A 25,562-nucleotide genomic window follows, 5' to 3' on the forward strand; every position below is an offset into this window, starting at 1 on the left:
AGTGTGCGCCACGGGCGCCAGCTCTCCAGCACCTCTTCCCGGCTGCGCAGAGGGCCCGGCTCCCTGTCTCGTGGTTCAGGGCCGTGTCTAGGAAAGCGTTTGCCCTGGCTCTGTTCCCGGCTGGAAGCCAGCAGGGTCCATAGGCTTCACATGTCCCTCTTCTTGTCTCTGTCACTGTGGACACAAACAGGCCTGTTTGGCAGAGTGGCAGTTCTCAGGAGCTCCTGGGCTCTGCCCTGGACGCTGTGGCCACCCTTCCTGGAGGCCGTTGGCAGAGGAGCACGTGCCGAGGTGTGTCCTGAGTCAGAGTGGAACGTGGGCTGCGCGTGGGGGGATTGTCCACGAACGTCCACAGCGGCCGTTGCTGGCCGCCCCGACCTGGAGCCGACCCAGGTGCCGTCCGCTGGAGAGTGGATGAACCAGCGGTGCGCCCGCGCGTGGCATCCTTCTCAGTAACAAGGCGCCGGCTACTGATCTTGCAACAGCAGAGACGAATTTCCAAACCTGTCGCGTGGAACAGGCCAGACACAGTGCGCTTTGTGATGTGAAGTGGGAGCCAAACGGATCTGCGCTGAGAGCGGGCGTGGAGTGGTGGCGGTCGGGGCCTGGGAGTAGGGGGATAGTGAGCCGTCCTGGATGCAGGGCTTCTTTCTGGGGGGTGAAATGTTCTAAAATCAGCTGCCGGGGCCTGGGGCCGGGGTGGGGGTGTGGACTGAGGGGTCCTGGATGCAGGGCTTCTTTCTGGAGGATGAAATGTTCTAAAATCAGCGGTCATAGTTGTGGTTGCACAACTCTGTGAATATGTTAAAAACCACGGAATTCTGTGTGTACTTTAAATGGGTGATGCTGAGGTATGTGAGTTATGTTTCAATAGAAGTATTATTTTTAAAAAAAACTGAACACTGGTGGAAAAAGTCACAATGCCATAGTGATGCCTCCCGGGCAGGGTGGGTGGGGCCTGGCTGGGAAGGAGCTGGCGGCTAAGTGTGAGGGGCGGGTTGGTTCTGCCTCTTGGTAGGGGCTTGGGTTTCACAGGTGGATGCCTTTGTTGTACCTCGTGGTGGGGTCCGCTTAAGATCTGTGCATTTCAGGGCCGGCCCCGTGGCTTAGCGGTTAAGTGCGTGCGCTTCGCTGCCGGCGGCCCGGGTTCGGATCCCGGGTGCGCACTGAGGCACCACTCCTCCAGCCATGCTGAGGCCGCGTCCCACATACAGCAACTAGAAGGATGTGCAGCTATGACAGACAACTATGTACTGGGGCTTTGGGGGAAAAATAAATAAATAAAATCTTTAAAAAAAAAAAAAAAAAGATCTGTGCATTTCACTGTGTGTAAATTTGACCTTCAGAATAAAAGAGCCATAAAGAAACATTGAACTATGGATAATTATGCGTATGCTAAAACATTTCAAATGAAGTGTACTGATGCCTGCAACTTACTTTTAGTTGCATTAAAAAACATTGATGGCACCCCTATGCTCATTGCAGCATTATTCACCATAGCCAAGAAGTGGAAGCAACCTAAGTGTGCCTCGACTGATGATTGGATTAAGAAAATTTGGTATATATATACAATGGAATACTACTCAGCCATAAAAAAAAGACAAAATCGTCCCGTTTGCAACAACAGGGATAGACCTGGGGGGTATTATGTTAAGTGAAATAAGCCAGAAAGAGAAAGACAAACACTGTATGCTCTCACTCATATGTGAAATATAAACCAACACATGGACAGAGAAAACTGTAGTGTGGTTACCAGGGGCAGTGGGGGTGGGAGGTGGGAAAGGGGTGAAGGGAGTCATATGTATGGTGATGGACAAACAAAAATGCACAACCGAAATTTCACAATGTTAAAAACCATTAAAACATCAATTAAAAAAAACAAAAACATTGATGGATGGATGGGTGGGGGGATGGACAGATAATGCAGTGAGAGAAACAGAGCAAAATGTTAATTATCAAATCTTGGGGATGGGAATGTGGGATTTCACAGTATATTTTTTCTAAATGTTTGGAAAGAAAACAATAAAATTCCGCCACACTGCCACTAGAATGGCTTTTTTAAAAAAGGCGGAAAATACCAAGTATTGGCAGGTTGCAGCACGGCCGCTGCCGGCTGTGTAACCGGATGCACCCATTTTGGGAAGAATATCCGACAGTAATGACGAGAGCTGAGCGTGCGCACGCTCCTCCCAGTACGGACTGGAGGTGAGCATGCTCTCCTGGGGTACAGCCGACAGGAGGCCCAAAGATGTGTCCCCCACAGGAAGCGCACAAGGGTTCATAGCAGTGTGTGCGTCAGAGCTCCGCGCTGGAAACTGCCCCGTGTTCGCAGTCGCCTGGAGAATTCAACTGCTGTCTGCGCACACGGCGAAGTAGATACACAAGTGTCGATAAAAGATGTACAATGTGCGAAAACTAAGGAGGGATGTCATCACCAGTGTTGAGCTGAAGGGGGCAGACACACAGGGTTTACGCTGAGCGATGGCCTTCGTGTGAAATACGGCAGCAGCAGAATGGAGCTGTGCTGTTAGAAGGAAGCTGACGGGTTTTCCCTCGCAGGGCGGGGGACTGATGTCGGAAAGGGTCCAAGGGAGGTTCGAGGGTGCACATCATACTGTTTTTTGATCCCAGTCCTGGATACAGGGTGTGTTCAGTTTGTAGGAAAAAACATCATTGTGAATTGTGTACTGTTTATGGGAATTAAAATTTTTAAGTCAAAAAAAATTAGGTTGCATGTCAAGCCCAGGATGAAAGGGGCTGTCAGCCTGTCCCGTCGTCCCCGGCAGAGTCAAGTTCATGGTGACCGTCTGGTTCTCCTCTTCCTGCAGGGCGGCTGCAGCCGGGCCCTGAGCACTGCAGTGGGGTCAGAGTGCGAGCTGAGGCCCAGGGGTACACGGCGCTCCTCGTGAGCTACACGCACGGCCACGTCCACCTGAGCGCCAGCATCACCATCGCTGCCTACCTGCCCCTCAAGGTGAGCTGGGGCCCTGCCCTCCCGCCCCTTTCCTGATGCGAATTACTCCTTTGCTCCCGCAAATGTCTTTGCTCCAGCAAACTTAAAACCCTGGTTGTTCAAAATAGCTTTTGGAGCAGCTCCGTCTGCCTCTGCTTTCGGAGCTGAAATCAGGAGGTCTGTAGAAGGAGCAGAGCTTCCCTGATGGCGCACATCCGTGTGGAGGGCGTGCTCTCCACAGGGAGCAGGACATTAGCTGAGCTAATGAATGAAATGGGCTGAGAACAGAGCCTGGAGGTAGTGCGTGCTCAGTAAGGGTTAGTTATGAAAATACGAATAAAGCAGAGCTGGGTGGTTGCGAAGGCTCCCCACACGGGCTGCCTCGCAGCAGGAGGGTGAGTGCAATTATTACTTGCTCTCTTGAGCCCTGCCCCTCACGCAGGAGGCCTGGAGACGGTAAGTCGACTCCTCCTTCAGGGGAGGTGGGAGGGCTGTCCTGGGGGAGGCAGGGCCCGTCCACACGTGCAGTTCCTGGACGCCAGCATCAATCTCCAGGACGGCTCTGCTCCCCTGGTGCGTCACAGCGTGCTTCCTTCTCCCTCCCACCATCAGAGGCGAGCCCGGTGACCGTAGGATGTTTCCTCTCTGAACCCCTAGCCCTGGGCATAGGGCCTGATGCAGAGCAGACAACAACTAAGGGTGGTTTTGCTTTTTCTATTGTTTTTCTAATGTTGACATACAACATTATATTAGTTTCTGGTGTGCAACATAATGATTTGATATTTGTATATAGTGCAAAATGATCACCACAGTAAGTCTGATGAACACCTATCACCATACACAGTTACAATTTTTTTCTCTTGCGATGAGAACTTGTAAGATCTACTCTCTTAGCAACTTTCAAATATACAATACAGTATTATTAACTATAGCCACCGTGCTGTACATTACATCCCCAGGGCTTGTTTATTCTATAACTGGAAGTTTGCGCCTTTTGACTCTCTTCACCAATTTTCCCTACCCCCCACCCCCCACCTCTGACAACCACCAATCTGTGCTCTGTATCTATGAGTTTATGTTTTTTTAGATTCTCCATATGAGTGAGATTGTGCAGTATTTGTCTTTCTCTGTCCAACTTATTTCACTTGACATAATGTCTTCAAGATTCATCCATGTTGCAAATGGCAGGATTCCTTCTTTTTTGTGGCTAAATAGTATTCCATTGTGTGTGTGTGTGTCTAGCACATTTTCTTTATCCATTCATCTGTTGATGCACACTTAGGATGTTTCTACGTCTCGGCTGTTGTAAATAACGCTGTCATGAGCATGGGGGTGCAGATATCTTTTTGAGTTAGTGCTTTCATTTCCTTGGGATAAATACCCAGAAGTGGAATTGCTGGATCATATGGTAATTCTGTTTTTAATTTTTGAGAAGGGTGGTTTTATTTAGAATGAATGAGTGGGGAAATGCACCCAGGGTTACCAAGCCAGGACTGAAACCTGGCCCCCCAGACCAAAATATATATGAATACATACTCGGTGCCAGTCCCTGCTCTAAATCTTAGGGACACAGTAGTGCAAAAACACCTAGAAACCCTTGTCCTCATGAGCTGATGTTGTGGCAGAGACAGAGGTGGAGACAGACAGTCAATAAGCCAGTCAGTAGTGTGTTTTGTATTTGCGTGCCATGTCCAGAGTGAGGTGTGAAAGGGGGATGTGGGGGGAGGGCAGCAGTTTAAAACTAGGGGGAGAGAGGGCTCAGGGAGCAGAGTTAGGGAGCACTGAAATCCCTAAGATGGCAGCAGTCGTTCTTGAGGAAGCCCTGCCACAGCCTTCCACGAGGTGGAGTGTTTCACCAGGATCCTGGGAGGAGGTTCTCCAGGGCCCTTCCGGGCTGCTTGCTCTGGATGACCAGACGGCCTGATTATCTGGGTGTCTGGCTGGAGCATCAGCCGGCTCACTGTCCCAAGGTGGGATTAAGGGTGAAGATAAAGTGGGCGTGTCCCCCATCCAGGTGGCTTCCTGACTGGACAAATTATAGAAAAAGGATATGGGTCTTTTCTCCTTTTATCTTTCTTCTGCGTCGAGATCAGTTAACATCAGGTTTCTTTGCAAGAAATAAAACCGAAAATTACAGTGGTTTAACCAGTAGAGAGTTTATTTCTCTTTCACACAAGAGGTCTCACACAGGGCCAATCTGGCAGCTCCATAGTCGTCAGAGATCCAGGTTTCTGTCTTTCCACTTCATCATGCTAGAAGATGGCTTTCATCTTTGAGGTTGCCTCGTGGTCTAAAATGCCAGCTGAAGCTCCAGCCATTACATCTGCATTCTGCATAGCCAGGAGGGGCAAGAGCTCACCTCTCAGCTGAGTTAGTTGCCTGTAGTAGCCTTGTCAGCAGTTTAAAAGAGCAGTTTCCACTTGCATCTCGTTGGCCAGAACTTAATCCGTTGGTCATAGCTAGCTGCAAGAGAGGCTGGGAAGTATTTTAGCTGGACAATTTACCACCCTAATAAAATGAGGGTTCTTTCTCTAAGGAAGAGGGGAGTGTGGAAACTGGAAAGGCAGCTAACGGGCGTTGCTATGACCTGTGTTTGCTGGTCTGTCCGTCAGTTCACTCTGCAGACAGTCCCTGGGCACTTGCTTGGTACCAGGCCCCAGCTGGGGAGACAGAGATCTGGGGAGAAATCCCGCACTGCCCTGGGAGGCGGCTGGTCCAGGGGATGGCAGACACTCCAAGGCAGTGAGCATGGTGGAGGGAATGAAGACCCCAAGGGCGACAGTCACCCATGAGCACAGAAATTGGAGGAGGGCGTGGAGGCAGGAAGGCAGGCTGGAAGTAGAGTGGTGTATCTCGGGTGGGATCCGAGGCCGTAGTCAGATCACAGAGGGTTGTGAGTGCCGGGTGGGGAGCTGGCTGTGCCCGTCTAGCAGTGGGCAGCTGGTGAAGGTCAGCGGAACCACAAAGTCAGCTCCACACGTGAGACCACGGCTGCTGGTGGGGGCGGGGGGAGCGGGCGTGTCCTGGAAGCACGAGAGCAGGACGCCCCCCATTCTGTGGAAAAAGACCTCTCCAGATCTCGCAGGCGCTGCTCGACCTGCCCCCGACTTACATGTGACCTCTGTCTGCCGGGACTGTGAGGGCTCTGCTTGCCGGTTACCCAGCTCCCTCCGCAGTCAACACCCCAGTTAGCCGTCAGCCTTTTCCTGCTGCGGGAACTTGGAGTGCCTTGTCCCACCTCCTCTCTGGGAGCCCTCAGCACCTGAGTCTGAGGACCCACCTGGTTCCTTCACTCCGGCCATGTCAGCACAGGCTGCGCTCTTTGACTGTGGAGCCTCCGGGCCAGCCAGGCGCTGTGGGGCCTTAGCCTCCCACCACCCGCCCCCACCTTCTCTCTTGACCCCGACCGAGTGCGAGCCTCCCTGTGCAGAGGGGCGTGGATTCCGTCTCCTAGAAAGTAGGCTGCCAGCGCCAAGGCCTCTTGATGAGCAGAGCCACCCTCCTGTTTTGCAGACTGGGAAACTGAGGCCCAGAGAGGAGAAGGTCTCGTCGGAGGTGCGTGGGCCCTCTCCTCTCTGGGCTTTGTCTGTTCGAGTATCTGCGCTTCGACACCCAGTGAGGAGCCTGTGCGCTTTATGAGCGTCCTTTGTTAGCTGTGTTGATTATTAACCTACGTCCCTGGCACAGGATTCTGTGACACTTTTATGCCCGAATGGGAAGAGAACCACACGTGAAGATGGTAATTCACAGTTCTCCAGCTGTTAATCATAGGACGTGCAGTGCCTTCCAACAATCTCTCCCTTGGGCGGGTCATGAAAAAGTCCTCTGGCAAGGTTTACAGGGACCTGCTTTGCCTGTACCGGAGTTTTGGGGTTGTGGCATTGAGACGTGGGTAGGAACAGGGTGTCGGGAGTCAGAACAGACCTGGGCCCAGCAGCTGGGTAAACTTGGACCAATTGCTTCGCTCTGCTGGGCTTCATGCTTCCCATCTATAAAATGGGGCTCACAGTTAATAATAATGACAGTTGATAACAGCAAGGGCCATTGAGTGAGCCTGTGCTAGATGCATGCTCAGGCCTCGTTCACGCTCCCTTGAATCTCTACGGTGACCCCATGAGGCAGGGGTTCTCGTTACACCCATTTCACAGGATGGGGAGACTGAGCCTTGTAGAGGTTAACCTGCTTAAAGTCACACAGCTAGCGAGTGACGGCTTCGTTCTAGTTGCGGGACAGAGAAGCAAATGCACAGACGAGCACACAGAGAGTGACGGCAGGCGGTGAGAAGGGTGGTCAAGCCGGGAAAGGAGGCAACAAGTGGTGGGGGTCCTGCCTCAGAGGGGGTCAGAGAAGGCCTCTGAGGAGGTGGCGTTTGAGCAGAGGCCTGGGTGGAGCGCAGGAGCAGGCCAACGACTGTCTTGAGGAGGGGCCGTCCGGGGAGGAGAAACCAAAGCCTGTGCAGCAGTCCCTGTGCAGGACAGGACCCTTTTGATGGTTTGAAAACCTGGGCGTGCAGCAGGGGAGAGGCAGGTGGGCTGCAGTGGGGGCCCCAGGCCCCTTGGAGGTGTGTGTGTGTGTGTACACACCTGTGCACATGGTGCAGGGCGGGATGCCTGGAGAGTTGATAACCAAGAGCAAGTTCAGAAAAGTGTTCATGTTGCAAAAACGAAGTCAAAAAGACAGAATCTTTGTTTGAAAAGTGATGCCCTTTCTTTGCTAAGGGTTTAGTGTGAGTACTCAGCCAAGAGAACCTGAGCCCCATAGGCCTCAGCGGCTCGTGACCTTGCCGCCCCATCCTTGAGGATGAGTGCTACTTAAAGCTGCCCCTCAGGTGAGATTCCGTCTCCGGATTGAGGTGGTGGCTGGCTGGGGCACTGCTCCGGGGCCAGGACTGCGGGTGACAGCTGAGTGGTTATGTCTGTACATGCGGGGACTTGAGGCTGTTGGCAGTTGGGGGCTTAGCATCCAGCTTCCGTGGTCGAGGGTGTGGAGGGAGCCCAGGGAAGGCCTGAGGCCCTGATGAGTGGGTCAGGGTAGACCTCACTGCCGGTGACAGGCTGGGTGACAGGCTGGCGTACTGCAGTGGAAGTCACACCCGTTGGGCTGAAATGGAAGGAGCAGGAGGCGGCCGGCACTCTCTGGGTGTGGGGAAGCTTTGGCTCAGCCCAGGCTCACGACATCCCAGCGAGACATTCCGGTCTCTCCCTGCAGAGGGCCTGAGACTGGACGCTTTGCCCAGAGCAGCGTGAACACTCAGGGCTCTCAGGATTCCCGGTGAGTGGGGCTTGGGAGAGCAGGGCCTGGAAGTCACTGTCAAGTGCTCTGTGTGTTCTGGGGCTAAACCCCTCACCTGATGTGTGGGGCTTTTTGTTTTTTTTTTTTTGTGAGGAAGATCAGCCCTGAGCTAACATCCATGCTAATCCTCCTCTTTTTGCTGAGGAAGACTGGCCCTGAGCTAACATCTATTGCCAATCCTCCTCCTTTTTTTCCCCCCAAAGCCCAGTAGATAGTCGTATGTCATAGCTGCACATCCTTCTAGTTGCTGTATGTGGGACACGGCCTCAGCATGGCCGGACAAGCGGTGTGTCGGTGCGCGCCCGGGATCCGAACCCGGGCCACCAGTAGCGGAGCGCACGCACTTAACTGCTAAGCCACGGGGCCAGCCCACCAAGCTTTTGCTCTTAAAAGTAATGCTGCGGTGCGTAGCTTTGTCCTGTGTTTTATATATTCGTGGAGGGGTGTCTTCAGAGTCCGTTCCTGGCAGAAATATTGCTTGGACAATGGGTAAATATGTAATTTTAGTGGATATTACCAACTTCCCTCCACTGAGGTTACACCATTTTTCAGTCTCACAGCGGATAGAAGAGAACGCATTTCTCAATAATACTGTGTTGTATATTTGGAAGTTGCTGAGAGAGAACAACTTAAAAGTTCTCGTCACAAGAAAAACACATCTGTAGCTGTGTGAGGTGGTGGATGTTGACTAGACTTAATGTGGTGATATTTAGCAACATGCACAAACATTGACTCACTATGTTGCACACCTGAAACTAGTACAATGTTATATGTCAGTCATATCTCAATAAGAAATAAATAAATTGATTAAGAAAGTACACATTTCTCTACAGACTCACTAGGAGTGTGTGTGCTCAGACCTTTGGATTTTTGCTAATCAGATGGCTGAGAAATAATATCAGTGTAGTTGTAATTTATTCTGTCTTCCTTTTTGAGCATTTTTATTTTTTCTGTATGGTGGTCATTTCTCATTTGGTTGAGATCGTGCTGCGGATACAGAGGGAAACGGACACCCACCCTCCTGCCCCTTAACGAGCCCGTAGGCCCGTCAGGGAGACAGGCACCAAGACAAGCCGTGTCCTTGCAGTACGAGTATGTACCAGGAAGCGGGGACCAGAGAAGGAGTCGCCCATCCTGCAGGACGGGGGGCAGGTTGGGTGTCACCAGTGAGGGAGGACTCGGAGGCTTCTTGGGGAAAGGGGGGGAGGGGACAGGGCAGCAGAGCAGCCTCGGTGAGGGCCTGGACAGGAGAGAGTGGCGCTGGAGGAGGTGCCGCTGTCTGCAGGTGGGACTGGGGAGAGATCAGCTGGCAGGGGCCAGATTGGGAGAGCCACAACCCCAGGGTGGAATGCCGGCTGAGCCTTTCCTCTGAGGGCGGCAGCACCACGGAATAGTTGAATGCGGGGCCACAGTCAGATCTCGGTTTTAGGAAGGGCATCTGGCAGCTCGTGGAGGGTGAAGTGGAGGGCCTGAGGGGGAAGCAGGTTGACAAGTCAGGACTTGGTGGTAAGCTCAGAGGACCCTCGGGAGCAGGAGGTCAGCCAAGCCCAGGAGGGAGCCAGGGAGCCAGGCTGCAGGACCCCTCAGAGGGACCCCTTTCGTTGCCCTCCACTGTGTCTGTGGAGGGAGGTATCCTCTTACAGAGCAAATCACATCTCCCTGGAGGTGCCGTGTCCCCCCCGCCCCGACTGCTGGGTGGGAATGACGCCCTTTCCGCAGACCCTAAGCACTGCTGTTGTGCACCAGGGGAGGCCCTGGGACCCTCAGCACAGCGGTCACCCTGGGCTGAGAGAGCTCTCTGCAAAAAGTGATTTTAATTCATCCTTTATTTATTGGGCACTTTCAGGACTGAAGATTCACTTCTTCACTCGACAACTGATGATCGAGCCCCTGCTTGTGAGCCAGGCCCTGTTCTAGGGCCTGGGACACATGGGCAGAAAGGCTCGCCCCGGAGCTTGTGCAACCACAGAGAGCGCGGGAGACACGGGGCGTAAACAGTGAGGGAGGAGGGCCCGGCAGTTACGGCCACCAGGACACCTGTCTGTGCAGCCATGGGTCATCTGGCGTAGTTCTTTTTAGGATTGTTTTATGCTTTTTAAAACAACATGGCTGTGGGGGCCAGCCCCGTGGCCGAGTGGTTCAAGTTCCGTGGGCTCCACTTCGGCAGCCCAGGTTTGCGGGTTTGGATCCCGGGCGCGGACCTACACCACTCGTCAGCCATGCTGTGGAAGTGTCCCACATACGAAGTGGAGAAGGATTGGCAGGGATGTTAGCTCAGGGACAATCTTCCTCGGCAAACAAACATGGTTGTGATCAAACTCTACAGTCAATTTTGTACCCAGCTCTTTGTAAATCCTGCTTTAGGGACCCGCGTCAGGTCCCTACGGATGCACCGCGTTTCCCTGACCAGCCCGTGGGGCGGATGTCAGGTTGTTGACAGTGATTTGCTGTAACAAGCAGTAGTGTGATGAAGGGCGTTCTGTGCACGGACGCGTTTCTCTCCTTCCTAATCGGATCGTCAGGCCCCCTTCCAGGTGGGGAGTCCTGGGTTCAGGGGCTGCAGGTCTTCTCAGGGCTTGCTCCAGACTGTCCTACAAGAGGCAGATCAGCTTACGCACACACCCCAGCAGTGTGTCAGAGAGCAGGGGCACAGTTCTTCCCAGAGCACTCGCACGCTGTGGATCTTGACAACAGCTCGGGGGGTTGCAGGTGGGCAGACGGAGTTCCCAAGGAGTGCGGGGCTTGTCTGTGCTCCGAGGGGCTGCTCCCCAGTGGGCGAGGCCCTGGCACCGGTCTCCCAGAGGAACGCTGACTCCTTTTTCTCCCACAGGCTGTGGGCCCCTCCTCTGTCGCCTTGGTTACCCTGGGATCCTCAAAAAAGATGCTGTTCGAAGGAGTTCTAGGACCCTGGGTCCTCGAGCCTTCCAAGTTCTTCCGGAACATCACCTCTGAGGACATGGACAGCATCAGTCTGGCTCTCTTTGGGCCCCCTGCCTCCTGGAATTACCAGCAACTCTGGATCCTTGTGACCTGCCAGGTCTTGGGCGAGCAGGTAAGAGGGTGGCCACCCCTAGCTCCACCTTGGCCAGAGGGACGGGTGGAAAGTCTCCTGCCCCGAGTACCCTGCTGTGCCCGCAGCACCGTTTTATGTAATCTTCAGAGTAACCCTGAGAGGTGGCTGCTGCTGTTGTGCCCGCCTCACAGACAGGCAGACAGGCTCGGCGAGGTGGGATGGCTGCGTACCGCAGGCTGACAGGGCGTGGCAGTTGGGACCCCAATACACGCTGCTTCGGTAGAGCTCGCCAGTCCTGGCTCCCTTCCACTCTGGGTGCCCTCTTCTCTCTCCAGGCTTTGGCATGCCCCACTACCAGGTCGGGGGTGGGACAGGGTCAGGGTCACAGAGTCAGCTGCCTCCAGGGTCAGGCGAGTGTCCTAAGTGAGGGAGACCCCAGGCCAGGTTGGGCAGATCTTTTTGGTGTTTCAGGATAAGCTGGGAATCCCCGTATTGTTTTCTGTGAAGTCTCTTGATTTTTGGTTTTTTCAATGCTGACAACCAAAAAAATTAGGAGACTGAGTGGACCAAACAAAACGTGTCTGTGACCTGGATTCCCGCAGGGCCGGAGTCCGCTGCTGAGCGTCGGCTTGCCTTCGGGTCCCCGTGCCCGGCTCTCCCGAGGCTCGGGGCTGAGCGCTCCTGTCACCTGTGGCAGGGATACGGCCCTCTGCCCCCAGGGTGCCCCGGGGCGGGGAAGCAAACGCAAGGTGGGAGGACAGCGGGAGTCAAGAGAGAGGAGAGCACCGTTCCTTTGGGGAAGTGGAGAGTATCGTCGTGTGTGCAATAGTGCAGAGAACGGCGACGGATCTTGAAACACGCACGCCCGCCACCCAGGGCGCCCTTTGGAAGCTGGCCACACCAAGATTGTCTCGACGTGAGCAGAGAAGATGCACGGTGACAGGCCCACTGCCCACTGGCTTTGTTTTTTGAAAACAATTAAAGAGTAAGAACAATAAATTTATAATAGTAAATAATACCATGATGAGAATAAACGTAGGAATTCAGTTAGAGACGTTTCTTCCCCCTGGCTTGTCTCGGTGGTCTGTGTCCCTCCGTGGGCTGGAGGAGCCGGACCCCCAACAGGGTCCCCTCCAGGGTGCCTCGCTTCCCCAGGGCGTCGGGTGGATGCAGAGAGCCTGCAGGTCAGCGAGGAAACTGCCCTTTCTCCTACCTCGTGGTCAGGAAGGGTGAGGGGCTTCTGGACTGGACCCTTCCATCCTACAGAAAGTGGGTGTCATTGAGGGGGCTGGGGGCACTCCCTCAGGACGGGCCATGAGCCACGGTGCTCATAAAACGAGGAGCTGGACTTGCTTTCTGAGGTCCCAGCTCTACAAACAAACGTCAGTTTCCCTCTTGCTTCTCGTACCTTTAATTTCCGTCTCTGCAGCAGCCAGCTGAGCTGCTCTCAGAGAGCCAGCTGAGTGGGGGCCGGTCCCCAGGCCATGGCTCCAGCACGTCACCTCAGGCCTCGCCCTCCGTGGTCCCTTCCCTGGCCCCTCCCCACGGGTCTCAGGCCATTGGCACACACTCTCCCATCCCTGCGCCTCATCGTGAGGCATGTTTCCAAGTCAGTGTAATTCCTCATTTAAAAACCCACGGGTTGGGCCGGCCGGTGGCGCAGCAGTTAAGTGCACGAGCTCCGCTTCAGCGGCCCGGGGTTCGCAGGTTCTGATCCCGGGCGTGCACCGACGTACTGCTTGTTAAGCCGTGCTGGGGCGGCGTCCCATATAAAAGTAGAGGAAGGTGGGCACGGATGTTAGCCCAGGGCCAATCTTCCCCAAGGAAAAAAGGGGAGGATTGGCATCAGATGTTAGCTCAGGGCTAGTCCTCCTCACACACAAAAAAAACCAACAACCCACAGGCTTGTGAATTTGCTGATGCAACCGTGGGGTTTCCATAGGTCCCGGGATGCCACAGGGCATCACCTGATCCACCTCTTCCCCGGGCCAAGGAGCAGGCGGTGGTTCTGGCTGATGTTTTTAGAGGGTACCAGGGGCTCCCCTTGGAAGGTCTCTTGTGTGTTGAGAGAGCCCTCTCCTGTGTGTATGTCACAGGACGTCCGTAACCCCCTTGTGATGCGGAGATCATCATCATTCCCTTTCTACAGAGGAGCAGACTGAGTCCCAGGGAGCCGGGTGGCGAGGCTCAGCTCCTGGTGGAGCAGGGCCTGAAACTCGGGGCGTCTGACTGCTCCTTCTGCTCCGCCAGGTCATCACCCTCTTGGTGGGGAACAAGCCCAGCATCACCAACCCCTTCCCCGCGCTGGAGCCCTCCGTGGTGAAGTTCGCCTGTGCCCCGCCCTCCAGGCTCACCCTCACGCCCGTCTTCGCCAGCCCCCAGCTGGACCTGTCGTGCCCGCTGCTGCAGGAGAACAAGCAGGTGGGGAGCAGGGGTCTCTCGGGGAGGGTGGCGGGAGTGTGGTGACGGCGACCTCTCTCTGCTGCGCCACCTTGATCTGCACCCTCGGCCAGCCCTGCACGTGGGTGCTTTTGTCAAAGTTTTACATACAGGGGCCCAAGACCCCCCATGGAGAGGCGAGGAGACTCGCCAGAGTCACAGCTGCTGGTGGCAGCACCAGGGGAAAGCAGAGCCTCCCCGACCCCGGACTCGGCTGCCCGTCTCTGCGTGGCACTTGGCAGTTTGTAAACATCTCGTCGTTTTCTTCTGTGGCTCGAGGATGATGAGATGGGGGCTCGTTGTCTGTGGACTGTGTGTGGTCAGAGCAGGTGCTGCTGAGGAGAGGCGACCGCTGCAGCATCCTCCACGGCTCTGTTTCAAACATAAGTGTGGGGAGAGGAGGAAGGTCACTTGGGGGTTACTCTGACAGCAGGATGCAGGTGGAACCCACAGGTCTGGTGCCCTGGGCTGGCGGCCAGTCCAGCCCTCCGCCCCTCAGACACTCGGAGACCAGACGACTGAACGTGGAGGATTTGGAAGCCCTCCTGTGCAGGGTCGGGGTTATGAACACACTTCCAGCCGGCCCAGCCCCTTCTCAGAGCGGGAGATGGGAACTTTTCAGTCCTTCTCCAGCATGTGTTGCTGAGCACTGCCTCTGTGCCGGGCACAGCTCTAGCTTCAGGAACACAGCACTCAGGACAGGTGATGAGGTGACGGGAGATCAGGAGGCCCACAAATAGACAAGGTGTGTCAGAGTGTTGCTGGAAAAACCGGGACCTTGTCACTGTAGCCAAATCAGTGAACACAACGACAAGGGATTGAGGAAAAGAAAGTAATTTTTTAAATTTTGCTAGCAAAATGGGGACGTGAGAGGCCAGCGCCTCAAAACCCAGTGTCCTGCTGAAGTGCTAGTCCTAGGGTTCTTAAAAGGGGAATCCATGGGAAAGAATGTGTTGTCAGGCATCTGGTGGGCAATTACCTGAGGGTCCCAGACGTTCTGGCGCTGGGCCGGCTGTCTCTCTATCTGTAGAGAAGGTCCAGCGTTCCGTTGATCAGTCTTCCCGCACCACCCGAAGTTGGCCCTGGGGAGAGGAAGGAAACTGCTGCCAATTAACAATTCCAAGTTTACAGGCTTTAGATGGGGAGGGGGAGCTGTGGCTTTGCAGGGCGGTGCCCTCCCGCGGCCTGCCTGTGGCTGAGGTGAGGGAAGCTGCGGGTGGGTGTCCCTGGTTGTCTGCCTCCGTGAGGAATGGTGGATTTCGGCAGCAGGAAGCCAAGGAGCCAGGGAAGCTGCAGCTTCTTGGTAGTTTTGGGACATTGTTTTCCTGTAGCAAAGCTTCAGAGGACTGTAACTAGGCCGACTTCACTGTGAGCCCCAGCGTGAGGCTGCTTGGGCTTTAACAATTCATAACCTCTGTTTGCCTTGTGAAATTCAGGGGTACAAAGGTCAGAAAAAACTGATATTTACATGTGAATGTAACTTAGAGAAGCAGGGAAAGGAGATGAGTGCTTTTGGCTTTAACCCCATATGTGCTGGGTTTAACACAGGGGAACTGATACTAGGGCTGGTGGCATCGAGAGGGTGGGGAGTGCCCTGGAGGAAGAGAAACAGGGTGGAGACACTACCGGTGGAGGCCACTTCAGGTGGAGCCCGGAAGGGCCTCTGTGAGGAGGGCACATTCCACTTCAGGCCCCGTGGTCAGGAGATGCCCGCTGAGAGGAGCTGAGGTAAGAGTGCCCCAGGCAGGAAGAACAGCAAGTGCAAAGGCCCTGAGGCCAGACCAGGGTCCCTGCGTCCCTGCTGCCCACCCAGTAGTCAGAACACGTGTGTGTGCCAGGAACTTCACCTGTGTGCCTCGTTCCCGTGTCACCAGGACCGTCTGCAAGGCCAGAGTCGTTGCACCCCTTCACAGGCTTGCCCATGAGGCTCAGAGGTGGGCAGGCTCCCAAAGGCAGAACCTGGATCTGCCCAGCTCCAAGTGCATGCCTTCTCGGTTCTCTCAGCCCTGTGGTCAGCCCCTGGGCATGTCCAGCTGCTCTCCGTCTTGGTGGCCCCCAGGGGTCCCTCGCATCTCTGAGCCGTTTCTAGGGTGAGCCCTCGCACCTCTCTGCAGTTCACCCCACGCTGGCTCAGTGATGGAACCTTTCTGAAGATGTTTCTGCGGCAGCCTCCCCAACCTGGGGCAGGGAGATGTGGGCGTTGGTGCCCCACTGGGTGAAGGAGGAGGGCTTTGTGGTTAGTGAAATGCATCTCTTTGAGGCTCTGGGGGAGACGCCAGACTCTACTGTCTGGGTTTCGTAACAATTCCACATCCAGCATGTGACTCTCGGTCTCCTCCTACGTCCCCTGCGGGTTTAGTTTGCTTTTTCCTCCCACTGCCTTGGGATCAATGGGGACCCTGCCTTCCCGCTGGCTTTGCTGGTCTCTCAGCTCTGAGACAGACGGGCCTGTGAGCCCCTCCACTGCCCCGACGCTGGTCACATAGGGTTGGGGCCTCCAGAGCATCGTCAGCCTCGGAGCACTCTCCCACTTACCCGGCAGGGACGGGCAAGGAGTCTCCACCTTTGCTCCCTCCTGACAGGGGAGGAGACCCAAAGCTCAGAGCCTGAGCCCCTTGGGAGGCTCATCGCCAGGGATCCGCGTTCCCCCCAGCTCAGGCCTGGGGTCTGTGGGTGGGGAGCAGATGACCGCCTTTCCCAAGCCGAATCTGTGTGTGTTCAAGAAAAGCCTTTTTTCCCCTGACTTTGGAGGCTGTTGCAATGAATATCCTGAAAGTTTTACATTTTAAATCACTTTTATGTATTCAGCAAATTATCCCTTGTAGAAGGAATTAAATTGCACTAGTCTGGAGTCTTCTGAAAAACCTGGCCTGCTGGGTCAACCACGTGTGAGGCTGGGAGCCAGAGAGCCGTTCCCATGCCGTCGTGTCCACAGGCCGCGTGTTGGGGACTGACGGCTGGGCCTGAATCTCGCCTGCTGTGCTGGCTGGCCTCCTTCGAGTGACAGTGGCTTCCTAGAGTTGTTGCAGGGGATAAATGTGATTGGACATAGCGTGTTCAGACTGGCAGCTGTTAGGCTTTTTACGATATTCTCTGCTTAAACCCTGCCAGCAGTTCCCGTTCACCCAGAGTAAAAGCCTCAGCCTGTTCTGACCTGCAGGGCCTGGGTCCCTCCCGCCTGCTCCCTCCGTGCTCCAAAGCCCTGTCTCCATGAGCACGTCCCACTGCGCCTGTGTGGATCTCTGACTTGCTGCTGCCTCTCGCTGGAATTCTCCCCTCCCACAACCCTCGACCTCCGTCTTTTGCCTCCTTCATCTCTTTATTCAGATGTTCCCTTCTTTGTGGGGCCTCTCCCAGCCCTTAGACGTCATCTAAGGTTTCACCCCCTCAATATTCCATGTTCCAGGTCCCTTCCCCTGACCCTGCCCGCAAGCACTTAACATCATCTCAGGACAGAATTTACATGTTTATTCTCTTCCTTGTGAGTCTCTAGGACACAGCCCAGCTCATGGTAGGAGCTCAGTCAATGTGATGGATGGATGAGCGTGCGAACGAGCTTACTGGGCCTGTGTCCCTGTCTTCTGCCCTTGACTCTGGCAGGCTCAAATGCCTGGAGAAGCTGAGGGGGGCGCTGCTGAAGAAAGGCGGGGTGCAGACCTGGAGAGAGGTGCCCCTCCAGAGTCAGCTCTGGCCAATTTGACCTCAGGCTAGCCAAACCTTCTCATTTTCAAAGAAGAAAAACAATGGGATCTGTGTGCATCCTCCCTGTCCTTAAATGCTGGCTGCTCCTGAGCGAGCCACTGCCAGCCGTCTGTCGGCTGTGGCCTCTGGATCTGCCCAGGGTGTCTCTGGACTGAGAGAAGAGGGTTGGGCAGCGGAGCGCGGCTCTGAGTTAGCTTGCATGTGTCATAGGTCTCACTCACCAGGAAATGATGGACCTGGAACACAGAACTTCCCTGTGATCCATCAGTCCTGGGGTTCTGGAGCTGTCAGCTGATCAGGCGTGGCCCCTGCGATTTATGGTCTCGCTAGGGGCCCTTGAGAGAGATATATCCCTGCTGTGCACCCTGGGGCAGAATCAATTTAATTTTACACCTCTCCAAAGCCAGAGGCCACCCAAGACATGTTTGCAGAGTAAATTATCGGTGAGGCCAGACACCAGAATGGAGCTGACAGGTCGGAGTGACAAAGTGGCCCCACACTCCAGCCTGAGCCCGCTCCTCCGAGCAGGCCATCTGATGTTCACCTCGTTGTGGTTGAGCACCAGTTGCGCCAGGAGATTGATCAGCCGGAGCTTGGAGCTCCACCCGATCCGTGCACTGGGGAGAGGCTGCACAGTGTCAGGGAGGCCTGTGGGCTTTAAAATCGGACCAGCAGAGTTCCACCCCTAAACCTGTGTGACTGTGGGCAAGTTACTTAACGTCTCTGAGCCTAGCCTCCCCATTTGTAAATTGGGGGTAATGTTGTTGCCTCAAGTGGCCGTGGGGAGGATCCAGTAAGCTTGCGAGCATACTTGACACACGGTGTTAATGTCCTTCCCTGGGAGAACAGAAGGCAGGGAAGAGCGTTGGCTTTCCACCCAGGGTTGCATCTGGGGGAAACAGTGGGGCATCCAGAATATGCCCTTCGCTGACCCTGCCCAAAGTTACAGCTCCCCAGCTTGTGTCCAGAATAATTATAAACTCCTTTGCGTTTCTAGGTGATTGTGCTGACCTGCATTTAGAATTTGCAACATGCTTTGATCCAGTGTTCTCAGAGGCCAGCGAGCTAGAAAGACTTTGGGAGGAGCCCTTGGTGGAGGCGGGAGTTGGGCAACTGCATCAGTCAGGGCAGCCGAGGCTAGGCTGCAGTAACAAACAGTCCCGAGGCCTGGTGGCTTCACAGAACACAGCTTCACTTCTTGCTAACGCCGCATGTACATTGAGGGTGGGCTGGGGACCCTGCTTCCTGTCATTCTCATCTTCCTCCAAGACTAGATGGTGGAGCAGCTGCCAAGTTGAGCATGGCCAGCTGCCACAGTGGAGAGAAGGCAAACACGGCAGATCGTGTTCTGACCATTAAAGCTTCCCTTGGGATTGTCTCGAGTCACTTGTCACATTTCACTGGCCAGTGCAAGTGACACGGTCACTCCTAACCTCCAGGGCCAGAGAAGTACAGTCCTTCCTTGTGGACCCATGCCTGATAGAGAACTGGACACTTCTGTGAACGTTGCTGACGACTGCCCGTTTCCCTGCTTGTGCATTAATTACGATGACCCAGGCTCTTTCCCTGATATGAAACAGAGTCCTGGGAGGTGGGTTCTGTTGTGATTCCCCCTTCACAAGTGGAGAAACTGAGGTTCCAGGAAGTCAGCAGCTTGCCTGGGTGGTAAGAGGCGGTGCTGGGGTCGAGTCCAGGCTGTGGGACCCGGATGTCTTTGCGCTTAGGGTCCCTGCTTCGCTGCGCACCCCACCTGCCCCGTGCCACGCGGGCAGGGAGGGAAGGGGATGAGCCAGCGCCTGGAGGAGTGAGGCTGAGGAGGCACGGGCTCTAAGGGGGCGTTGCTCAGGGAGCGGGAGGTAATGGAAGAGAAGCGGGAATTCAGGGTTTGGAGCTGAGTCCTGGTGGTGCGCCGCTGGGCCACCGCCCAGTTGGCTTAGGTTCATTCCTTCCCTTCCCTGGGACTCTGCTTCCTCACCCCAATATGTGGTGACAGCTCGCATGTCACCATGGTGTTTGAGGATTAGGTGAGAACTCGGCTCTGAAAGGAGCTTTGCAAACCGAGTGGCTCTGGGACATGTTAGGGGTTGTAACTGACATTCCTGGTAAACCACTCGAGGGGACGTCCTGGAGGGGCTGCAGTGTGGGGGGGCAGGGAGGAGGTGGCAAGGATTTGGAAAGGTAGGGGCAGAGAGGAGGGAGAGCGCCTGGCTGGGGGCCAGCTCTCGGACAGGGTCTCGCGACCTTGGCCCTGTTGACATCTGGGGCCGGATCCTACCTCCTGCTGGGGCCATCCTGTGCATTGTAGGGTGTCCAGCGTACCCCTGACATCTACCCACTGGATGCCAGTTGCACCCCCTGCAGTTGTGACAACCAGAAATGCTTCCACACCAAACCACCAGAGCAAACCACGCATTGGGTCACCTGCTGATAGACCAACACAGAGGAATGCACAGAAAGCGTGTTCTTGTTCTTTCTTTCTGTCCTTTAGAAGGACCGTTTTGCATGTTGCAGACGTGTCCCCCGCTGAGGACCGCAGGCTGGAGTAAGAGGCCGGGTTGGACAGGGCTGTGGGGCACCTTGACGGCTGGGCAGTAGTGGGATCCGTTAGTGACTCACCCCCGCTCCCTCAACAGGACCCCGTGAGCCCACAAGGCAGCCGGCCGGGTTCGGGGTGCACCATGTGGTCAGGGTGTCCATGCCCACTCTTGAGCGTGGCCATGGCGTCTTACTTTGGCTTCTTGCAGGTTCCAGTCTCCAGCCACTGCAACCCTCAGCTGGACCTGGCCGCCTATGACCAGGAGGGCCGCGGATTTGACAACTTCAGCTCTCTGGGTGTCCAGTGGGAATCCACCTGGCTGTTGCTGGCCAGCATCGAGCTTGATCTGCCCATGCAGCTGGTGTCCCGGGACGACGGGAGTGGCCAGAAGAAGCTGCACGGTGAGCTGGGGTGGCGAGCCCCCGGCCCAGGGCAGGGGGGCGGAGAGTAGTGACAGCTCAGACAGGCGGGAGGTGTGCTGAGGGGGCGGCGGCTGTTGGGGGCTGCTGTCCGGGACTCCCCTCTACCCAGGACTGAAACAGGGAGCATCGTGAGCTCACCACACTCCTTTATGCTGCAGACACAGCCCGGGAGGGGGGAACTGGGATCTCTGTTTGCAGATGGGGAAGAGGCTCAGGCCCATCGCAGGTGCGTCTCAGTTCCCATGCACAGAGATCCACCTGGCTCTGAGACCTGGGCCCCTCTGAGCCATGCTGCCGTCACACGCCCCTCGACAGCCAAGGGCGTCTCCTCCAGCTCATCTAAGCAGCTCCGTGGAACCTTGCTCACGGCCGTGTAACTTATGGTGCATGCAGTTTAGACAGGCTCAGTTATCTATTTGTAGGACAGGGAGATTTAAAACCGCAAATCAGACAGAGAGAGGGAGTGCTTCACAGGGGCCAGTGGGGCAAAAATCCAACATGGGCGTCTCTTCCTGGACTCAGGTTTGCAGGCCATTTCGGTTCATGAGGCATCGGGAGCCGCGGCCGTCTCCGCCACGGCGACTGGCTACCAGCAGTCCCACCTCGGCGCTGCCAGAGTGAAGCAGCCGGTATCTCCCAGGGCCCACCGATAGCGAGGCCTCCTGCCTGCATTCTGCCCAGGTCCCCGTGTCCTGACCCTCGCTCGGCCGCACCCCTCAGTTCACCCCGCTCCCTTAGTTGGGTGTGGTGGGCTCACCTGAATTGGCATGCCTCTGTGCCGGCCTCCCTGCCTCCAGTCTCCCCTACCCCACACACCCTGCACTTGGCTGACGGGAGGGATCCAGCTAAGAGGCCATGGGTCCTGCCACCTCGCGGTGCCGGCACACGCCTTCGGGAGCCCTCAGACCTTCACGCTGAAGCGTCCTCATTGTCAGCCAGGGCTCGCCCATCTAGGTCTTCTCCCCCATGGCCTTGACTTACAGACCCCCCAGGCATGCCCTGGTGCAGGCTGCCCCTTTGAACCCGCAGTTCCCACCATCCAGAATGCTGTCCCTTCCCTCTGTCCCACCCTGGGGCCTCCTGTCCTCTTAGTTCCAGCTGCAGTGTCGGCCCCTCTGTGGAGTGTGCCCTGAACCTGGGCACAGAGCAGCGGCTTCTCCCCAGGGCTCAGAGTCCCTTGTACTCCCTGCTCTCGTGGCACAGACCCCCACATGCACGCTTGTCTGTATACACGTAGACCACTGCCTGCTGGACCGTGCCTCCCCCTGAGCATCTCCCAGGGGCCCCAGGCAGAGGCGCTGTAGTGGGGGGCAGACAGGTGCATCTGAGCTGGGCATGGGGAGGGTTCCCCAAGAATGGTCCTGCCTGGATGACACCCACTCCAACCTTGGGAGGGGCATTCAACGTATGTTTTGGGGGTGGTGGAGGCAGCAGATAATGGTTGGAAAGTGGAGGTGGGGCCGCATTTCAAGGGACCCTATGTGGCAGGAGCAGGAGCTTGAATTGTCTCCCGGGTAGTGGGGAGCGGGGGAAGCTTTTGAAGAGGGCATGACCTCCCCCTGGGAGCAGCACCGGGGGGGCGGGCCTGCAGCAGGTGCCGCTAAAGGAGGCACCGTCCCTGTCCCTGATGACCGAAGCCCTCGGTTGTCCCACCGGCACCAGGGATCCCCTGGCTGTGGGGGCCTCTCGGGCCGCCTCGCTGGGACGCGAACACCCCAGCAGCTCCCCGTCAGGGCCTCTGCACCATACTCTCTGCCCCGTGGGCTTTTCTCTGCCTGTTGACGCTATGCCTTCTCCTTCTTGAGTCCCTGCTCGCCTGAGAGGCCTCCTGAGAGCCACTGTCCCTTGCACACCCTCGTCACCTTCCTAACCCACACTCGCGCTCTGCTTTCTTCCGTCGTTCTCTCCTTTTCCTTTCTAACCCTGCGTTAGATTAAGTTTGCATCACCTCCCTGAGGGCAGTTGCTGTCCCCAGGGCCTCGCAGGGTGCAGGGCACAGAGTCAGTGCTCGGACATGTGAATGTCTGGGGGTCAGAGCCCAGGCGGGTCAAGTGGTCTCCCTCCTCCCATGTTGGCAGGAGACAGGTACTCAAAATCCTGTGCAAGGAGTGAGGGCTGTGCTCACTCTCCTGTGAGCCCCCCGTGACGTGGCTCCTGCAGCCCCTACCCCAGGCTGGTCAGGGCCTCCGTCCCTGCAGCTGGCACTACAGCTCGTTTGCCTTGTGCCCCCACGTTCCCGGGGTGTGTGTGCATCGTGCAGCATGTGGGGCCTGGCAGGTGGGGTGGTGGCACCCACTTGGGGGGGATTACAGGACGCTGCAAAGGGCCGTGTCCTCTCAGCTGGGCTTGAAGCCCGACAGTTTCGTTGGGCTGTGTCCCCGACATGAGAGTGCCCTGCAGCAGTGCCGAGAGCTGGGACCTCCGTCCTGCTCTTCCCCAGGGAGGCCCACGGGCTGGCCTGGGGTCGGCCCCACGCCTCCGGGGTCTGACGGCACTCGCCTTGCCCTGCAGCACGACCCTCTCGTGCCTGTGTCGGCCTCCATAGAGCTCATCCTGGTGGAGGACGTGCGGGCGAGTCCGGAAGAGGTGACCATCTACAACCACCCTGCTGTGCAGGTACAGCCCTTGCTCTGCCACCACACCGCCCGGGCGTGACCCACGGGGTGTGAGGCCCACGCCTCCGACACCCAGCGGGCCCCTCCTCGCAGGCGGAGCTGCACATCAGAGAAGGCTCCGGCTACTTCTTCCTCAACACCAGCACTGCAGACATCGTCCGGGTGGCCTACCAGGAGGCCAGGAGCGTCGCCACGGTGAGTGTGGGCCCCGCCCCACCGTCCTCCTAGTTCCTGATCAGGGCGGCTGTGGGGTTCACGGACTGATTGTTTCAAAAGCTGGCACTTAATCACATCAGGTGCAATTAGCAAGGTCTTGAGATTGTCTGATTCATTGTTTGTGACCCTTTAGTCATTTGCATGCTACCTGTGTGATTTTATTCCATCTCCAGAAACTACCCACACTTAGTTAGCTAATGGTTGCCTTTCAATCGACCTTTTAATTAAGATTAAAATATTGCTACATAAGCACCACTATAACAACCATGAAGAAGATGGCTTTTATAAGATACATCAGCTCTGTTTTTCCCTGTTCCTTTCTTGACACTCTCCCTAGTCTTGCAAATATGGACTTAGCTGTGCCCATGTGGGGAAGACTTGAGCATTCTACTTTTTGCTGTGTAGGCTGGCTGGTTATTTTTATTCAGTCATTTGTACCTCGCCATTCTCTTCTTGCAGAGTGTTTGGGTTTAAACCTTTTGGTTTTTTAAAAATAGCGCTATAGTGATAGCGAAGAGTACAAACACACACCAGAGTCCTAAGTGTCAGCTTATCTGCACGGTGAGTACTTAGGCGATCAAGAAAACTGAACGTGCTTTAGAAGGAAACTTACTGCTGACTGTGCCACACCCCTGCCCTGAGTCGTGAGTGCAGGCAGCTGAAGACAGAGAGCTGCGCACGAGCAGTGTCGAGGAGTTGCAGCTGCGCTGTTGCCTCTGGACTGCTCTGAGCCCAGGACCCGCTCCCCTTTTGTTAAAAGGGTGGTCGCCGAGTGTTCAAGGAGCGTAACAGTCGTCCCGGCCCAAACGAGACTTTCTCCCGGACTCCGAAGAGCCCGGCTCCATTCAGTGCTTGGCGTGTGGTGGGCACTCAGAGGGTGCAGCGAGGAGGGCAGGGTAGGGCCTCACCCTGCCGGTGCACCGTCCTGCATTCCTGATGGCCGCCTTCGCTCTCAGCACTGCCTCGTTCGTGCAGGGGAGCCCTCGCGGGCTAGAACGGCAGGAAACAGACTTCCCCATTCCAGGGAAGGCTAAGATCAGACTTAACCTTCACAGAAACCTAGTCCTCAAGTCTCCTTTCGGAAGTACCGCCAGGTGCCTTGCTCAGGGTTGTGCAGTGAGTTTGTGGCGTAGCCGGAAATCAAGAGCATGTCACCTCACTCTCAAGAGCATGTTAGGGCTTTCACATCCGTAACACCCTAAGGTCCGTTTCTCTGACTTTGTGTGTCCACTGACTGTCTTGACACAAGGGTCACAAATCAGTTGCCTCTGGGATGGGACAGGTGTAAAGGAAGTGGGGGGAAAAGCAGACTGTGGGGACATACCTGGAAGTGCTGTGCTAAACAGCACCTGACGCTTAGCTTCAGCGTCAGGGAGTAATAGGGAGTGGTGGGAACTGTGGCAAAGTGGAGAGCAGAGACTTGTAGGGGCAGCTGCTGTGCACCTCTAGCTCTAGCTGACTTCTGTTATTTACTTTTTGTGAGGAAGATCAGCCCTGAGCTAACTTCCGATGCCAATCCTCCTCTTTTTGCTGAGGAAGATTGGCCCTGGGCTAACATCCGTGCCCATCTTCCTCCACTTTATATGGGACGCCGCCACTGAGTGGCTTGACAAGCAGTGCGTCAGTCCACACCCGGGATCCAAACCTACGAACCCCTGGCCACCGAAGTGGAGCGCTCAAACTTAACCACTAGGCCACCGGGCTGGCCCCTGACTTCTGTTATTTTTAATAACAGCTTTATTGGGGTATAATTCACATACTACAGAATTCATTCATTTAAAGTGTACAATTCAGTGGTTTTTAGTATGTTCATAGATATGTGCAACCATCACCACAGTTAGTCTTAGAGTATTTTCATCACCACCAAAAGAAACCCCATACACTTTAGCTATCCTAATAAGGATAAGCTGATAGAGGTCTAGCCTCCTCCCTAATCTTACAGACGCGCACACACACACACACACAAGGGTATTGGATTTTGTCACATGCTTTTTCTGTGTTTCTTGAAGTAATCATGTTTTTTTTGTTTTTTATTCTATTGATATGGTGTATTACATTAATTGACTTTCAGATGTTAAACCAACCTTGCATTCCTGGGATAAGTGTTACTTGGTCCTGATAGGTAATTCTTTTTGCATGTAACTAGATTCACTTTGCTAGGATTCTGTTGAGTTGATGTTCATGTTCACAGTAGATATTGTTCTCTGGTTTTCTTTTCTGTGATGCCTTTGTCTGGTTTGGGTATCAGGGTAATATCAGCCTCATGGAATCACTGAGAAGTATTCTCTCTTCTAATTTTTGGAAGAGTTTGTGTAGAATTGATGACAATCACTCCTAAATGTTTGGTATAATTAACCAGTGGAGCCATCTGGAC

At 55.4% G+C, this 25,562-nt stretch overlaps 1 protein-coding gene across 1 annotated transcript in view; it reads left to right on the plus strand.

Moving 5' to 3' along the window:
• LOC106800309 (nuclear pore membrane glycoprotein 210-like) overlaps positions 1-25,562 on the plus strand; it is a 50,887-nt gene that overhangs the window by 4,633 nt on the left and 20,692 nt on the right. The window contains exons 2-7 of the mRNA XM_087431699.1: positions 11,076-11,297; positions 13,509-13,679; positions 20,144-20,336; positions 20,880-20,986; positions 22,869-22,973; positions 23,066-23,167. Of these exons, the coding sequence (XP_087287825.1) occupies positions 11,076-11,297; positions 13,509-13,679; positions 20,144-20,336; positions 20,880-20,986; positions 22,869-22,973; positions 23,066-23,167 (900 nt within the window). The remainder of the gene's footprint in view (positions 1-11,075; positions 11,298-13,508; positions 13,680-20,143; positions 20,337-20,879; positions 20,987-22,868; positions 22,974-23,065; positions 23,168-25,562) is intronic.

The sequence above is a fragment of the Ceratotherium simum genome, chromosome 5, assembly GCF_057802395.1.
Source record: "Ceratotherium simum simum isolate JZ-2026a chromosome 5, ASM5780239v1, whole genome shotgun sequence".
Lineage (NCBI taxonomy): Eukaryota > Metazoa > Chordata > Mammalia > Perissodactyla > Rhinocerotidae > Ceratotherium > Ceratotherium simum.